The sequence below is a fragment of the Cannabis sativa genome, chromosome 4, assembly GCF_029168945.1.
Source record: "Cannabis sativa cultivar Pink pepper isolate KNU-18-1 chromosome 4, ASM2916894v1, whole genome shotgun sequence".
NCBI classification, from domain to species: Eukaryota; Viridiplantae; Streptophyta; class Magnoliopsida; order Rosales; family Cannabaceae; genus Cannabis; species Cannabis sativa.
In genome coordinates, this window is record NC_083604.1 from 72,070,612 (window position 1) to 72,089,398 (window position 18,787).

General features: G+C 32.0%; 1 protein-coding gene across 1 annotated transcript; it reads right to left on the minus strand.

Annotated features, from left to right (window-relative positions):
- Window positions 1-218: 218 nt before the first annotated feature.
- Window positions 219-2,704, minus strand: LOC115711970 (probable indole-3-acetic acid-amido synthetase GH3.1). Its single transcript, XM_030640170.2, has 3 exons — window positions 2,224-2,704; window positions 2,027-2,128; window positions 219-1,912 (listed from the first exon to the last, which is right to left on the minus strand). The coding sequence occupies exons 1-3, from the start codon at window positions 2,541-2,543 to the stop codon at window positions 532-534; spliced, it is 1,803 nt and encodes a 600-aa protein (XP_030496030.1). The 5' UTR covers window positions 2,544-2,704; the 3' UTR covers window positions 219-531.
- Between the last annotated feature and the right edge of the window lie 16,083 nt (window positions 2,705-18,787).

Here is an 18,787-nt window from a genome sequence, read left to right on the forward strand (position 1 = left end):
TATCATCATCCTCATTATTATTATTAAAATTATTATTCTTGTTATTATTATTTATTATTACTACCACTGCTATAGTATTAATGAGTAATGTACTCTATTCTTTCTCGCGCCCATTATCTCATTCGTACGTACTTTTTTTGGGATCACATTTTTTCAAATCAAATTCTGAGAAAAGCTGATAAAGGCCAAAAAAAACAAAAAGGCTCAAGGATTCCATCGACATTTTACATACATTTAATAACAAACTATATTATAAATCACCCACCACTTTAGGATATTACATTAAACTTAGTTATTTCACAAACACACACAATCCAAAAAAAAAAAAAAACTACATGTAACTCCAATCTCTAAATTAACAATAATAAAGCTACATGCTGATGATATATAACGACATACATATATATAATATATAGTCACATAGATAAACTTCATGTATTTCTGCGATTATTTAATTTAGCCTAGCTAAGCTCGACCCGGCCAATACTGTTCCGTGTCCATGCCACCTCATCATCTCATCATGACCAAACTTTAACGACGTCGTTCTGGGTTCCAATACGGTGCAGCTGGGCTAAAGTGCACCGAAACAACCCTGGAATCGAGAAGCTCCATTATGGGTGTGAAATTTACGCACCTTGGTACCTTATACTGATTAATCGACGCGCCTCTAGATATCGCATAATCCATAAGCTCCTCAAACGTTCCATTTTTAACAACCCTTATCTCCAATGGTCCAATCGAGTTATCAGCCACTCTTCCTTGTCTATAAACCGTGTTGAGCGATTCCTCCATGGCCAAACAGCAACGATTCAACACGTCCTCACTCGGCGAGTTAGCCGAGTCCTTCACCAAAAGCTCCCAGTAAATCACGTAATGCCCAGGAATCGTTTTCGTATCAGCAAAACTCGTGTACTCAACCACGGTCGTGTTGAACTCGCGGAGAAGAACTGAGGCGTTCTCGATGGCTTTCTGGAGCTCTGACTCGTCTGTCTTATCCGAGTCGATACTCAGAAGAACGTTCTTCCTCCTGACGAACCGAAACTGTGGGGCCGAGTTATGGAACCCGGTGACTTGTAGAATGTCACCGACTCGGTAACGGCATAACCCGGCGTAAGTTGTGATGATGAGTTCGTACTCCTTACCCAACTCGAGATCGGCTAAGTCGAGGAGCCGTGGCGGCTGAGACTGGCGGCTCGAAGGCTGAGCCTCCGGGTCATGGGGCATGAACTCGAAGTAGCCCATGTTTGGCATGATGGTGTAAGAAACATCGGAGGGATCGCACATTGGTTTAAGGTTAAGTCCGAAGTAACACTCGGAAGAAGCGTACATTGTACAAGCCTTGGGAAGACCGCCGCTGTAGTAATCAAGGGTCGGGATGTACTGAGCCATTGCGCCAGTAACGATCACATCGAGGAATTTGGTGTTTGGCCAAATACGGGTAATGATCCTTTCCCAATTCTCTCCCGAGCATTCGGAGGCGATGAAGTCCGCCAGTTCCGGGTCGGGTTTCAGGATATCCGAAAGCAGCTTCTCCTTGATAGCCGGGTCGGTGATTTTGGGGTTCAGCGTTCCGGTGGAGATGTCGTGAGCGAGTTCCCTCCAGTTGAGCTGGAGGAACCGTATGGCTCGGAGGAGTCCCGAAGCAAAAACGGCTCCGACTCGGAGGACCTCGTGGCGCATGACGAGGCCGCAGAGCATCTGTGAGTACATGCTCTGGAATGAGTCTGGGCAAAGGATTGTCTCGTTTGGACTAGTGTAGACGTTGTAAGGGTCGTACGGACGAGTCTTGAAGTGTTCGCTCTTGTAGTAGCTGGTCAGAACGGGTCTAGCCACTAGACCACTTGGGGTCTTTGTTTCAGCTTTGATGAACAAGAAGTAGAGTCCTTTTCCCTTGTCCAATCCTGGCACGTATCTTTTGGGGAAGAGAAAAAAGGAAATTAATCATATGCACAAGAAATGTATAAACTATATTCATTAAGTCAATTACTCAACTAATAATTAACTTCATTATGACATAGACTCTTACAGGTTCATAACGGGCATGAGAAGACTGTACAAAAGCTGGCGACGATCCAATTCTTCATGAATTGTTGGCATCAATTTTCTTTCGCCAGCAGAAGTACCAGAACTGCATATATATGATTCCAGTAAACAATAAAACAAGTTATAATTTACCCTAAACGAAAAGTACAATGAATAAAATTTCGGTATATAAAATTATACCTAGTGAGAAACTCAGAAACGGGATGAGATGAAAATATAGGAGTGCGATCTCCATTAGCGATGCGTTGAATGTCAGGCTGAATATCCTCGTAGGTGACAACAGGGACCTTTGACTTGAAGGAGTCACGGTCGGTAGCTCCGTTGAGCTGAAATCGTTTCAGGTACTCAGTTTCCGAGTTACGACTCAGTATCTCGCTGAGAGTCTTTTCCTGAACGGGGTCAATGTTTCGAGTCATGTCCTCTATGAACTGAAGCGGCTTAGCGTCTTTCTCACATGCAGGTGGTCCCAAAGGAGAAGGTGTTACTGAATCAACGGCCATGATGATAGGATTAGATCTTATATGATGGGCAAATGGTATAGGGAGTACTGAACTAAGAAAAATGTTATAAAGAGAGAAAATCAAAGGCTCAGAATAGGAAATCTCTTTTTGAAGAGAGAAAGAGAGAGTAGTAGTGGTGGTGTTGTTGTTGTTGTGAGATTTTGGGAGGAGGGTTGGAGGGTTTTATAGTGCAATTTGAGCGTAGTGGGCCGAGTCCTCTGTACGTTGGTCTAGCCCGACATATAATATTTTTGTTTCAAAGTTTGACAGCTGTTGAGGGGACATATTGGGCCCACTACACGTCAAAGGGCTATATGGAGACCGACATGTGGGCCCATTTCTTTTGCCAGATCATCACGGGCTTTTGGCTAACCTCTTCGTCACCGTACCACGCGGCCATTTTCGACTTACACTGTTCCCGGCCGGCTCTACCCTATTTTTTTTTCTCTTGTTTATTTGATTCAGTGTGTGACTGTCCATGCTAAGCTATATATAGACGAGATTTTGTGCTTAGTTTTTATATGCATGTGATAGGGAGAACATATATAGCCCTTTAGAATAATTTATTATTATTATAATATGGTAGTGAGAACAAATTTTAAATTGAAAAAAAAACGATAAATTTATTATGTGACTAGGATTATACGTAGGGATAATGATAGTGAGACACACAGAAAAGAAAAACAAAAGTGGTTTCGCAAGGTCATCACGTGAATAAACGATAATTTTAATTATATATTATTATTTTTTTTTTAAAAAAATGAACTATTTGTATATTGTTTTGGAGGGCTTCTGTGTGTTTAATTGGTTGGAATTCATAGTGTCTAGAAATAAGGGGGAAGGTATTTTGTTATTATTTTTTTGTTTTCATATGTCATGACAGTGGCTATACAATGACATTGTTTTCTTCGCTATGATCATGTTTTTAGAAAGATTTATAAGTGTTATTTTTTTTTAAATATAATAATTTTTTTTTGAGAACATTTAAATATGATAATTTAAATTTAAATTTATTACACATATCCCTCTTATTTAAATTTATAATGTAAAGTATTTTTTTAATATTACAATTTAAATTTAAATATCTTTCTATTATCATTCTTATTTTTACCTAATTTATATATCTAAAAAATTGTATTTCTATTATACGTCGTTGTCTATTGCAGATACTAAAAATATATCTTTCCATTATTATTTTAAAATAAAAAAATATATATAATATTTCTAAAATAATTAAAAGTATTACAGTTAAACTAAACTAGAATTAATTAACATCAAATTTTTAATATTATTATATTTTTTTTCTTTTTATAAATAGTACTCAAATTAAATAATTTTTAATAAAAAATGAAGTTGTTATTGAGTAAATCATTAAAAAAAAAAATTATTATACAACTAAAAAAATATATACATAACCAAAATATAATTAAATATACACATTTCACATAATATTAGCCTAATATGTATATAAACATGGAGTAATTATTGTATGGGGGTGTAAATAGTAGGAATGTTTTTGTTTGGGTATTTAAAGAATTTATAATTTATTTATATTTTTATATGATGATCTATATTATATTATGATATGAATTCTATTTTAAAAAATTAAGAATAATTTATGATATTGAAAAAAAAAATTAACAGAATTTAAAGTAGTTCATTACACATGTGTAATAAAAATCAATAATTAGTTAATTAGTAGTGTAATTAATTAATAGAATAATTAGCTTTTTTAGTCCCTGTACTTATGACACTATACTATGATGCTCCTTAATTTATAAGTGTAGTTAAAAATACCCCCTAAAATATATCAGTTGGAATAGTATAATCTTCTATCTAATTCTGTTAAAATTGACTAAAGTTGACTGTTAAATTAATAATGTGGCATTATACATAGATAGTAGTTGAAAAATTATATACCATTAGGAAAATAAATTACAAGTCATAAAAATTACAATCACAGGAAAAAAAAATGAAAAATAACATCCCAAAAAATAGAATATCATTACCTTAATTTTCCAAAAATCTCATGTTCTTTCTAGTGATATCCATCTCTTCAAATACTGTAGAATCCTAATTTTACACCTTTTTCTAATTTGAACTGCTAAAAAACGATTGGAATTATTTTAATAAAATTATTTTTATTAAATTTTTTTAAAAGGTTATGAAATCATTTTTTAATCATCTTTCATTGTCAGTTATTATGCCACCTCATAGTCAATTTTCCCTCTAAAAAGAGATGACATTACTACTCTATCCTTTGTTATAATACCACATCATCAATACAAACGGTATTTTTAAACAAAATAAACAGAAGGACTAAATGTATGCATATAATATTATACAAGGACTATTTGTAACAAGTTGAATAGATTAAGGGGCATAATAATATAGTGTCACAAGTACAGGGGGTAAAAAAGATAATTATTCTAATTAATATTTAAACGCTACTTTAGATACTAAATTATCCCAAAACAATATTGTTGACCTACTATAACTATAACTATTGTACATTATTATATAAAAAAATATTGAATTATAATTTATTTTAAAGTAATAAAAAAAAGAACCAGTAAAAGAAAAAGTTTTACCCTTACTATAAAATTTTTCTTATCTATATTATGTGTCGCACAGAACGATTTTCTTGAAGGTAGAAGTATAGAATATGATGATGCTGTATGCAGATTTTGTAATTGGCCCAAGTTCTTAAGTTGCAATAACATTTGAAGGAATCCTATGAATATCGTTAATGTATATGTTGATCTACGAAAAAAAAAACAATTTATTATTATAAACATATAGATACAAAACATCACCTATATATACTTTAACTAGAGTTGGAATTTATATGATATGTTTGCACATGTATATAGGATGTCATAATGGTGCATGGCAAAATTAATTAATAATATGAATATATTCCGAAAATAAAAAACACAAAGATTTGTTCAAGATAAAATGTTTGAATCGGTAGAACACCATGATGAAATTAAATGATTTCATAATTATTAATTTTTAGAAACTTTTTTGAACTATGTATGAGTTATTATTTTTAATTAGCGTTTGTATATAATATATATTATAGATCACAAACCTTGAATTTTGAGAATATCTGGCCATATATATATTAATATAATGTGCTGGGGGTTGCGTTTATATATATTATATATATATTTATTTATATATGATATGAACGTGAGACCTTTCATTGAAGGAGAGGGCTTAGAAAAATGCCTACGTTGCTGTCACGTTTGAGCCGGCCCTTTTTCAAAGATGGAAGATATAGAGCTTGCGTGACATTAATTAAATACTATATAATAATTTATATAATTAAAAACCAAATTGCATGAATTGCACTATTTTGAGAATTGAGTGAACAAAAGAATTATGTATATATATATTAATACACAAGGAGCTAGATTCTTGGGCTATCTGCTAATATATATATGAATATAAGAAGGCAATTAATGAGTCATTTGCTGCATGTGTTTCTATCGGTCACCGCAGCAAATATATATATATTTTGTTTGAACGTACTGTAGTACTTTGATATTTTGTATTGTTAAAAAATAATCCTCCACTTAAACTGATATTCAGACCAGATACAAAGGACAGAAAAGGAATTACATGCAAATCCCTAAGTTGGCCTTCGGCCTCTAATTCCCTAACTGAAATTAGTTAGAATGGATTAGGAAAATCCATACCTAACTAATATCAGTAACTAACAGAATTAAACACATGCTGAAAATAAAAGACAAACCCTAGATCTATAAATATACCTCAAAGCAAATCAACCAGAACAAGTTGGTTGAGTGTGTTCTTCAAGATCCAGAATTTTGAAGCTTGAAGAACCAGAGATTGAAGCTCGTACATGCAAGGAAAACAACAGGGGGTTAGATCAAGAGAGAGAGAGGGATTAAACACTGAATAAACACATAAACACTTGTATTAAACATAAGATTACCAGTCAAAATTACCTGTGACTTGGAATCTTCATTGTTGTATGTCTGAAACGTTTTGATAGTGGAATCGAGCTCTCAGATTTGAGGAGCAGCTCAAACGGAGACGTAGCCAACTCGTTGGTGAACTTCGGGAAAAATCTGGTGTTTTCTATCCCTAAATTAATTCTGTTTGTGTGTGTGGGTGTTTACAGATCAGATCATTGTAGATCTGATCTGAGTAGTGTGTTTGGGGCTTGATTTTTTCTGGGAAGATTGAAACCTAGCTTCGAGTTTCTCAGAGAGAAACTCTCTGCTAGGGTTTCGAAGAGAAGACAAGAAAGAGAGAAAGTGGCTGAGAAGATTCTCGAGCCTTGGGTTTTGTTCAAATACAAAACGCAGTCGTTTTATCGTTCAGACTTTGAAAAGTCTTTGAACAGGGAAAGGTCTAAATTGACCTTAATATTGATTTGGTTTGTTTGTTGGTGTAGGGGGCAAGATAGTAAAATTCTATCTTAAAAATTCCTACAATGGTATCAGAGCTTGGTTGAAGCTGTAAAGATCAACATTCAAACATATCAAGAAGGAGAAGAACTCAAGCTAGAAATCAAGAAACACAAACAAGAAATTCAAGAACTCAACAAAACCAATCTGAAATCTTTAACAAAGGATTTCTGGGACATTTTCTAATAACCATTATAACTGAATTGCCTATTATTATCTATTTTAATTGATTTTACTTAACTTCATTAATTATGAGCAATTTAAAGGTTGACATTGACAAATTTGATGGTTCTGGTGATTATAGGATTTGGAGGAGAAAGATTAAGTCACTCTTGGCTCAACAGAAATTATTGAGAGTGCTTAATGACCCTATAGAATGGCCAGAAGGGACTACCAAGATTCAACAAGAAGAATACTTGGAAACTGCTACTGGTATCATGATATTTAACTTATCAGATGCCATTATCAGGTTAATTGATAAGGAAGAAACTCCTGCCCAGATTTGGAAGAAACTGGAAGAACAGTTTCAACAGAAATCCTTAACCAACAAGATATTCTTGAAGGAAAGGATTTTTGGGTTTAAAATGAGTTCATCCAAATCTCTTGATCAAAATTTGGATGAATTCTTAAGGATGCATATTGAACTTGCAAATTCTGGGGAAAATGAGGCACTAAGTGATGAAAACCAGGCCATTATTATTCTAAATTCATTACCTGAATCCTACAGAGAAGTCAAGACTGCTATTAAGTATGGAAGGACATCTATAACCCTAGAGGAGGTGATCTCTGCACTCAAATCTAAAGACTTAGAAATGAGGACAGAGAAAGGTGGACATTCTAATGGTGAAGTCAACCTGAGTAGGGGCAGACCAGGTCCAAGAAAACCTTGGAATAACAGAGGTAGAAGTCAAGGCAGAGGTTCAAACAAACAGGGAGGTTTTCAAAGAGGCAGATCAAGTTCTAACCCTAGAAACTCTGATGAAACTAATGGTACATTTACAAGCTGTAGGTAAACACAGGCATTTCAAAAGAGACTGTTATTTCTTGAAAAGAAATAACAAACAAAAACCACATGGACAGGGAGACTCTAAATACTCAAACTCTAAACCTAAATCTGATATGCATGATGCTAATATTACTACTGGATATGAAAGTGGTGAAGTGTACCAAGTTGGACCATCCATCAAAGATGAATGGATCCTTGACTCTGGTTGCACTTTCCACATGACTAATAATAAAGCTTTTATGTTTGATTTCAGGAAAACAAATGGAGGCAGAGTTATACTTGGAAATAACCAGACCTGTGATATACAAGGCTGTGGATCTATAAGCTTTAAAATGCATGATGGAATGGTCAGAACTCTAAGTGAAATTAGATATGTTCCTAACCTAGCTAGGAATCTAATTTCACTAAGTGTTCTAGATGACCAAGGCATAGTTAGCAAGATTGAATCTGGCCAAATGAAAATAAGCAAAGGAGCCCTAACTATCATGAAAGGACACAAAAATGGAGGCTTATACTACTTAAAAGGACAACCAGTTGTACCTTGCAATTACACTGCTCACAGCAACAATGATAACTCAAATGCAATGCTATGGCACAAGAGGCTAGGACACATCAGTGAGAAAGGACTGCAACTAATGAGTGAACAGAACTTACTAGGTAAAGACAAGGTATGCAAACTTGATTTTTGTGAGTGTTGTGTACTTGGAAAACATCATAGACTGAAATTTTCCACTGGCACACACAACACTAAGAAAATACTAGAGTATGTTCACTCTGATCTGTGGGGACCAGAGAAAACTAGTACTCATGGTGGCTGTGTCTATTTTTTATCTATTGTTGATGATTTTTCAAGGAAAGTTTGGATTTTTCTGTTAAAACATAAAAATGAGGCTTTTTCTAAGTTTACACAGTGGAAAACACTTGTGGAAAATTTAACAAATGAAAAATTAAAAACTCTAAGGACTGACAATGGATTAGAATTTTGTAATGATGAATTTAACAATTACTGTAAAGAACATGGCATACAGAGACACAGGACTGTTAGAATAACACCCCAACAGAATGGAGTTGCAGAGAGAATGAACAGAACCATTCTCAACAAAGTGAGATGCTTACTGTTGCAATCTGGACTATCACAAGGTTTCTGGGGAGAAGCAGCTTTAACAGCTGTGTACTTAATTAACAGGAGTCCATCCAGTGCAAATGGATTCAAAACTCCTGAGGAAAAATGGTCTGGTAAACCTCCTAACTTATCTAATCTCAGAGTGTTTGGTTGTGCAGCATATGCACACCAAAGTGTTGGAAAATTAGAACCTAGGGCTATGAAATGTGTTTTTCTGGGATATCCAGAAGGAGTTAAGGGATATAGACTTTGGGTTTGGGAACAAAAAGGGTTTAAAACTATTAATAGCAGGGATGTAATATTTAAAGAAGATATATTTCCATGTTTGCCTATTTCTTCTAACCCTAGTGCAGGTACAAAAGACACTGAAAATGCAGGTAACACTGCAAATGAAGAAACTGGATCTATTCAGGTGGAACAAACAGTGAACACACCTGAACAGAACCAGGGAGATCGAGTTCGAGTGGAACACAGGGAACTGTGTTCGGTGGAACCTGATGAAGACAACACTGACATTATTGATGAAGGCACTCAAGAAGACTTGGGGGATTATCAATTAGTCGTGACAAAGGTATGGTACCAAGACCTAATCCTAAATATAGTTTTAATATTTGGGATGAAGACATTGCATATGCCTTTATGAGTGAACTGGAAATGGCCAATAATGAACCTCAATCATATGAAGAGGCCATTAAAGGACCAAATTCCAGGAAATGGAAAGGTGCAATGGATGAAGAGATGGAATCTCTTAAGAAGAACAGGACCTGGATTGTAGTGCCTAAACCTAAAGACAAGAGCATAGTGGACTGTAAATGGCTATTCAAGGAGAAAGAAGGCAGAACTAAGAATGAGCCTATAAGATACAAGGCCAGATTAGTGGCCAAAGGGTTTACACAGAAGGAGGGTATAGATTTTAATGAAGTATTTGCACCAGTTGCAAAATACAAGACTATAAGGATAATGCTAAGTCTAGCTACTCAATTCAACCTAGAAATTGACCAAATGGATGTTACTACTGCTTTCCTACATGGTGAACTAGAAGAGGAGATCTACATGAGACAACCTAAAGGATACATTGAAAAGGGGAAGGAAAACTATGTATGCAAGTTAGTTAAGTCACTGTATGGTTTAAAACAGTCTCCTAGGCAATGGAATAAAAGGTTTGATGGATTTATGCTAAAGCTGGGGTTTTCTAGGAGTTACTATGATCACTGTTTGTACTACAAAGGTACTGATATTAATAAAGTCATATATCTACTTCTGTATGTAGATGATATGCTTATAATCAGTAAAGAAAGGGCAAGAGTAAACACAATGAAGGGCCTACTCAATACTGAGTTTGAAATGAAAGACCTAGGGGAAGCTACTAAGATTTTGGGGATCTCTATTAAGAGAAACAGAGCAGAAGGAACACTTATTCTAAATCAGGAAGACTACATACACAAGATAATTGAGAAATTCTCAATGAAGGGATCTAAAATTGCTAGCCAACCTATAACTACACAGTTCACACTATCTAAGAAGCAATGCCCTGAGAGCAAAGCTGAGAAGGAGGAAATGAGTAAAATTCCTTATGCTAATGCTATTGGATCTGTTATGTACCTAATGGTAAGCACTAGACCTGACCTTGCTTATGCTATTAGTGTACTTAGCAGATTCATGACAAATCCTGGTAAGACACACTGGCTTGCTATGAAATGGTTACTAAGGTACCTAATTGGGACAACTAAATTGGGACTCAAGTACAAAAAGCAACAAGGAAGCACAGCAATAGAATGCTTCAGTGATGCAGACTATGCTGGAGATAGAGACAGTAGAAAATCTACATCAGCCTATATACTACTACTAGGGGGGAATTGTGTAAGTTGGAAAGTCCAATTACAACCTGTTGTGGCATTATCCACAACTGAATCAGAGTACATTGCAACTACAGAGGCCATTAAAGAAAGCATATGGGTTAAAGGAGTCCTAGAAGAGCTAAGATTACTAGACACAAAACCAGTAATTTACTCTGATAGCCAGAGTTGTGTACACCTATGCAGAAACCCTATGTTCCATGACAGAACCAAGCACATAGAAATAAAGTATCACTTCATCAGAGATAAAGTGACACAGGGACACATAAACATTGACAAAGTGCCTACAGAAGAGAACCCTGCAGACATGGGGACTAAAGTGATCACCCTATCTAAGTTTAAACATTGTTTAAACTTAATAGGGTTAGATCAAGGATAAGGTGATCCTTTGGATCACAGAGCTATGACCCTTAAATTTGACTCGACCACTATAATATCAGCTCAGTGAAGGATTAGGTGGAAATTGTTAAAAAATAATCCTCCACTTAAACTGATATTCAGACCAGATACAAAGGACAGAAAAGGAATTACATGCAAATCCCTAAGTTGGCCTTCGGCCTCTAATTCCCTAACTGAAATTAGTTAGAATGGATTAGGAAAATCCATACCTAACTAATATCAGTAACTAACAGAATTAAACACATGCTGAAAATAAAAGACAAACCCTAGATCTATAAATATACCTCAAAGCAAATCAACCAGAACAAGTTGGTTGAGTGTGTTCTTCAAGATCCAGAATTTTGAAGCTTGAAGAACCAGAGATTGAAGCTCGTACATGCAAGGAAAACAACAGAGGGTTAGATCAAGAGAGAGAGAGGGATTAAACACTGAATAAACACATAAACACTTGTATTAAACATAAGATTACCAGTCAAAATTACCTGTGACTTGGAATCTTCATTGTTGTATGTCTGAAACGTTTTGATAGTGGAATCGAGCTCTCAGATTTGAGGAGCAGCTCAAACGGAGACGTAGCCAACTCGTTGGTGAACTTCGGGAAAAATCTGGTGTTTTCTATCCCTAAATTAATTCTGTTTGTGTGTGTGGGTGTTTACAGATCAGATCATTGTAGATCTGATCTGAGTAGTGTGTTTGGGGCTTGATTTTTTCTGGGAAGATTGAAACCTAGCTTCGAGTTTCTCAGAGAGAAACTCTCTGCTAGGGTTTCGAAGAGAAGACAAGAAAGAGAGAAAGTGGCTGAGAAGATTCTCGAGCCTTGGGTTTTGTTCAAATACAAAACGCAGTCGTTTTGACTGTTCAGACTTTGAAAAGTCTTTGAACAGGGAAAGGTCTAAATTGACCTTAATATTGATTTGGTTTGTTTGTTGGTGTAGGGGGCAAGATAGTAAAATTCTATCTTAAAAATTCCTACATGTATATTATGGCCTAATCAAATATTTATTATTTTTTTGTTGCATCAATATATTTACTCTAATTAATAATTGAATTGACGAACTAACAATATACTAGCTAGCTAGCTAATTAATTAATTTCATCGTGATCTAGAGGTGTAGATATGGACGTTTCATTAATTGGTTAACTAGCTTTTCTTTGTTATGGTCGAAACTGATAGTTTATTAATTATATATATAGATAATACCCACTCACTATTCAATCATTGATGATAGTTTATTATATATTTACATAATAAACTAGGCTAGATTAATTGGAATTAATTTATATCAGAGCTGTTTGTTAATAATAGTACATATATATTAATAAATTAATAAGAAGAACAAATATATATTATAAATAACTTAAACAAAATTTAACAAATTAAAGAGGGATGGCCCTTCATTGATAGCCAGAGATATCTAGTGATATATACTATTGAGCCATGGAGATATCGACAAGGGTTAATTAATTTGTTAAAGGCATAATCGGCTAATTATTTTTGTCTGCCATCTAACTAGCAATTGTTATAAAATTAAACAAAATTTTCAACTTTTATATATTGGACACATATGTTATATGATGTTACTGGCTCTATATATAAATCGGAAGATATACAAATCAATATAATTTTTTAGTTCATTTGATTATGCATAGCTATAGATATTAGAGAGCTACATATATTTAACTAACATAGTTTATTAATTAAATAATTATTTTGCACAAAGATAAAATTTGATGAAAATGAAAGAATTTATTTTATAACAAAAGATGTTCCCCTTACTGTGAAACTCTTATATCTGACAACTAACTCAATATGATTCAATAGTTTATATACTAATTCCTAGAAATTAATATTTAAAACCTCTCTGTCGCTAAATGATTGAACATAATTAATATTAGCTTGGTATAAATGTATGTATGTACATGTGGGAGGAAACTAGCTAGACTACTAATTAATAATTAATGTGTTAATTAAGTTGCTGCTATACCTAGCTATATAGTAAATAATGAAAAATGCTACAAAGTATGATTATTTTTATCATATTATTAATTTAATTAAATATCACGTAATTTTATATAATAACTAGCTATTAAAAAATATTACTGTAACCATTTTCAATACCTCAACTGCCTCGTAACAATGGTCGTATATAATCTATGACATATAGCTAATTAATTAATGATAACCATTATCATCTATATATATAAATATCTATATTATATAAATATATAAATAAATGCGGTGCCTTCCAAGAAATGCACCCATTTACTTAGGACATAGATGGTGAGACCGTTAAACTTGTTTGGATCACTTTTAGTGTATAGTTTTTGTCATTTCTAAAATCTTATATGCAGTTTCCCATTGCTTTTCATATTTGAGTTCCTCATGTGATAATGCCACTAGAAAAAAAATATCAAATTAATATGTTTAAAGCATTGTTATTAAGTATTTTATAGTACCCAATACTATATTGATATGACATTTTATGAGCAGTTAGCGGTTTTTTATATTATTTATTAAATTAAAATATAGGAACTCGATATTAATTTACATCAATAATAATATATCATCTTTTGTGGTATTTGACACCGTAAGTGCTCTTATTATATTTCTCATTATAATACTTATGAATATTTTTTAAAATTATTATATTAAATTATATGAAATTTGATATTTAGTCGGACTAATAACAATATTAACACGTTAAAAAATACAAGACAATATCTTTTAACATTTCTCTTCTTATTTCTATAAATAAATATATTTTATCCTCTTGATATATGTGCACCACTTATTATATAACTTCATTATTTTCCCGATCGATCAAAGAAAAAACACATCTGATCTATACCAACCCATACAAGTGGTTCTAATTAATCCAATCAAAAAGAAAAGGAAAGAAAATTAAGCAGAAAAGAGAAGTTATCTCAATTCGGAACTGTTGAGCATTATTGTGGTATATATATTCTTTTTCGAAATATGGTTAAAACTAGCTGTAACTATATCGAGATCTTTGGATATGTTGGCTCATTTATAGGGTAGACAATTGTGGGCTCAAGATGCATATATATATATATAAAGATATAAATTTACATTATTTACTAATACATACATACATACATATTCCAGCTCATAAAGAAAAAGAAAAGTAAGTTACGTACGTATCATTCTTAATCCATGAATGGACTCGTTCTTAATCATTATTAAATAATTAATACATGGTCTTTTTCTCATAAAAGATCTAGTAGTGTTAATTATGATCATCTTTTTCTCTTAAAAGATCTAGTGTTAATTAGTTATTTATGACATAACTGATTATTAATTTAGTCCATTCCATAATCCATGGATATTGATTTTATTCGATACTGTAGTACTATATAGCTAGCTAGTTTCTCTTTATTTATTAATTAATTTGGGAGAGATTCCAAATACATTTGTATACAATACAGCTATTCTTTCCTAAATGGGAAAAAGTAAATAAAGATATAGTTGTTTGAGAAAAATCCTTATTGCGTATACTGAATGAATTTGACCAATATATATAAATATATATATATACTTAGGTGAATGTACGTTGCTGTACCACGTATTGCTAGTTTTATTTAAGATTTTAGTCTTTTTAAGATTTTGAATGTATTTTATTTTTAAAGATTACAAATTTTTTGTTTGAAAAAATTAAATATTTATATTTGAAATATTATTTAATAATATATTAAAAATAATATTAGTGTAATTATAAAATTATAAATAAATTTATTATTGGAGTAGTAGATTATTCTATTTAGTTCTTTTTTTAACATAGCATGTAATGTAAGTTTATATCTATAAATATTCTGTAAAGTGTTAATATTATATGAACATCTCTATTTATAAAGCTAAAAAGTGGGTAAATGACAGAAGTGGTATATCTGCAATCACACAAAGATAGAAGTGGTATTTCTGCTTCCTATGCTTATCCAGAGAAAACATTAGATAACGTGAGGTTAATTTTAATATATAAATATTTTTTTTAAAAAAAAAATAAATAAAAAAAATATTAATATTCTCCCAAGATAGGTTTGTTAGAGAGATATGTCGCTAAGATGATTTTTTTAATTTAAAAAGAGATTATTAATATTTAAAAGATTGTTTAATTTTTTGGTTTAATTATTGGGTTTATTTGTTAACGGGAGATCAAACCTAATCGTTAAATTTAACAGAATATTCTTTTATTTTTAAGTATATTCTGTTAAACCAAGAATTGTCGTTAGATAGACACTTTTAATATATAAAGGCAAAAATAAATCCTTCTAGTTTTATTTATTTATTTTTTTCTTTTTTGAAAGAACCTCTAATCACATGGGGAATTCCCCTTACCTTGAAACAAACTAGCTTCTTGGCTAGAGTTTTTAGCTCTTTTAAACAATGCTTAACAAAGGTTATTACTTTTAAAAATTAAATAAAAATAAATATTTGATTTTTTGTCCTGAATTATAAGCTCTCGTTGAATTCAAAAATTCTTGTTAAACCATATAAATCATAATAAATATCCCACTTCAGTTATAATACAGTACTTATAACTTATTACAACAATATGAGGGTCTATTTAATAACTTTAAAATACCTGAAACTTAATGTATTAATACTAAATATATAAATATTAGTTTTAAGAATGCATATAATATTCTTATAATTAATTATTATATATATTACTACTTATGTATATAATTTTTTTATAGACTCTTTAATTCACCATATTAACGTTATGTTAATACTACATCAAAAAATTATTTAAAAAAATTAAGAGAATGTAATTGCATGAATTTCTTTACTATAATTTTTATAAATTACTAGGGATTTTTACAAAAGAAAAAGGTTTAATAACAAAACTCTAGTGAGAATCCAATTAACTGAAATTTTAAAACAAACTCTAGTGAGACAACTCCTATTCTAAATTTAATGCCAAAATAAGCTTACCCTATACTAAAAGAAAAAGTATACTCCTTTTGTCGACCAAATGGTAGAAAAAAATGTATTCTCTTCTAACTTATTTTCCTAATAATATATATATATTTTGAAAGCAATAATGAACAAATTCATTGAATCCTATTAATATAAACTATTTATAAATATTTTTTTTTGTGTTTCTTTGTCAGTTTCTTTCCGGCATCATAATATTTTTTTTGGCTAGTGGTAGAAAATTTAGAGAAATGCAAAATATATTAGTATCATCTAGTATTATTTTAAATGTTATATCGTTATTAATGTGATTAAATATTATGTCATATATAATTTACTTTAATAATTTTTAAAAAATATCGTGAACCAATCCTACAATAGGTATCACTAGTTTTCAATGATTAATTAATTATTAATTTATTATACTACTAAGATTAGAACATAATAAGGTATATTTCAATATATGTGTCAGTATCGCTATTGGTTCAACTGAGTATCGGGTCTCACATAATTTAATATAATAGTTTTTAAGAAGTATCACTAGCCAATCGCAATGTGACATGTCGAGAAGGTGCTAGGCACTACGAATGCCTAATAGCGATGTTCTTCATATATATATATGCGCTTCTAGCTGGTATCTAGTATTTTTTGAAATTTCCCAGAAAAAGTCATAAATACACTACACTGCACAAAACAAAAGAAAGCATTAATAATTGATGGAATATTGATTATTACTTGATCATAGATGGAACTTGTTAATTCTGAGAGGACACTACTGTCACTGTGAAGCATGATCATATATGTACACGTGAGAAATGCTTAGACGCATAGGTGCCAATTATCATTATATGTAAGAAATACTATTATTGGTCTAATTTAATATTAAATTTTACACATTTTAATTTAGGGTACATTTAAGTAATTGTGTAATTACTGTATGCAGTTTAACTACATAGTAATTATATTGTACAAAGTATATTTATATATAAAGTGATAATTACATGTGAATTTATAAAAAAAAATTACTTTTAGTGACAATCTTTTAGTCATAACATCGATTTTTTGTGACTAAATAGTCACAACAAAAATAAAAAATTACTTGTGACTAAAATATAGTATTTTGATACAATATAACGCGTTTTAGATCGTGGCCTATACTACAAGCCACAATCTAATAAAACGCGTTATATTAGAGTAAGGGAAAACACGTTATTTTCAAATTTTCAAATTTGAACTAATTGCGACAGTTAAAACTTGTGGCCTATACTATAGGCTACCATTTAAAATCGTGGCCTGTAGTATAGGCTATAGGCCACTGTTTTTAACTGTCAGTATTTCTCCTTTAAAAAAATTGCAATTGTTAAGGCACGCTTAAAAATCATTAAAAATAACACTATAGGCGATAGTTTTAAATCGTGGCCTATACTTTAGGCCACGGTTTAAAAACGTTGCCCATAGTTTTTAACTGTCAGCAATTCTCCTTTAAAAAATTGCAATTTTGAAGCCACACTTAAAAACTATCGGCAATACAGCACGAGTTTTTTAAAATCATCGGGAATACCCAATTTTTCCAATGGTTTTAAACACTCACTTAATTTTTTTAGCAGCGGTCCCCAAGAAAAGTATTTTAAGACCGTCGAGAATAGTAATTTTTGTAGTAGTGTTCGTATATTAGTTTTTTTTCTTAATTTACAACTAATACAAGAAAAGCAACACTAAAAAAATTTAAATAGCATCATACATAGGACAAAACATAAATTATGTATATGAAAAAAAAATCAAAATGAAGGACTAAATCATCTTAAATAATTATTATATTAATTAAATAATTAAAAATATTTTAGGTATGTAATTACACTCAATTCTCATGGGGTATGAGAATTGGAGAGAGTAATTGAGGCCTCCCAATTATCTCTATGTAATTGTGTGGCCACACAAACAGGTCAAACTGTGTAATTACTTCAAAAATAGGGTATGGCAAAAAGTTAAAAGATGGAAGAGATCTATATTTTCAGTTGCAGGTAAAGAGGTAATCATTAAGGCTATTCTTCAGGCCATACCTACATATACTATAAGTTGTTTTTGATTATCAAAGAGTACTGTAAAGAGTCTCCATCAAATGGCTGCAAGATTTTGGTGGAGATCATCGGAGCAGAATAAGAAAATTCATTGGTGCAAATGGTCTTACGTATGTAAATTGAAGGATAAAGGAGAGTTGGAATTTAGAGATTTGGGCATGTTCAATCAAGCTCTTCTTGCAAAACAAATATGGAGGTGTATCTGTTTTCCTTATTCTCTATGCATTAAGGTTTTAAAGGCATACTATTAACCCAATAAAAATGTTTTGGGTGCCAAGTGTGGCAGTAATGATCTTTTTATGTGGTAGAGCTTGGTTTGGGGCAAAAATATTATCTTGAGAGGTTATCAATAGATAATTGGTAGTGGTAATGTAGTGAGGTGTAACGTCCCCGCTTCAAGCCTC

Bases quoted from the DNA above. Each gene is read 5' to 3' on its own strand.
- LOC115711970 (XM_030640170.2), bottom strand. From the start codon at position 2,543: ATGGCCGTTGATTCAGTAACACCTTCTCCTTTGGGACCACCTGCATGT. The intron at 2,129-2,223 runs GTATAATTTTAT...ATATATATGCAG, and splicing joins GTTTCTGAGTTTCTCACTAG to TTCTGGTACTTCTGCTGGCG. The intron at 1,913-2,026 runs GTAAGAGTCTAT...CTTCCCCAAAAG, and splicing joins CTCATGCCCGTTATGAACCT to ATACGTGCCAGGATTGGACA.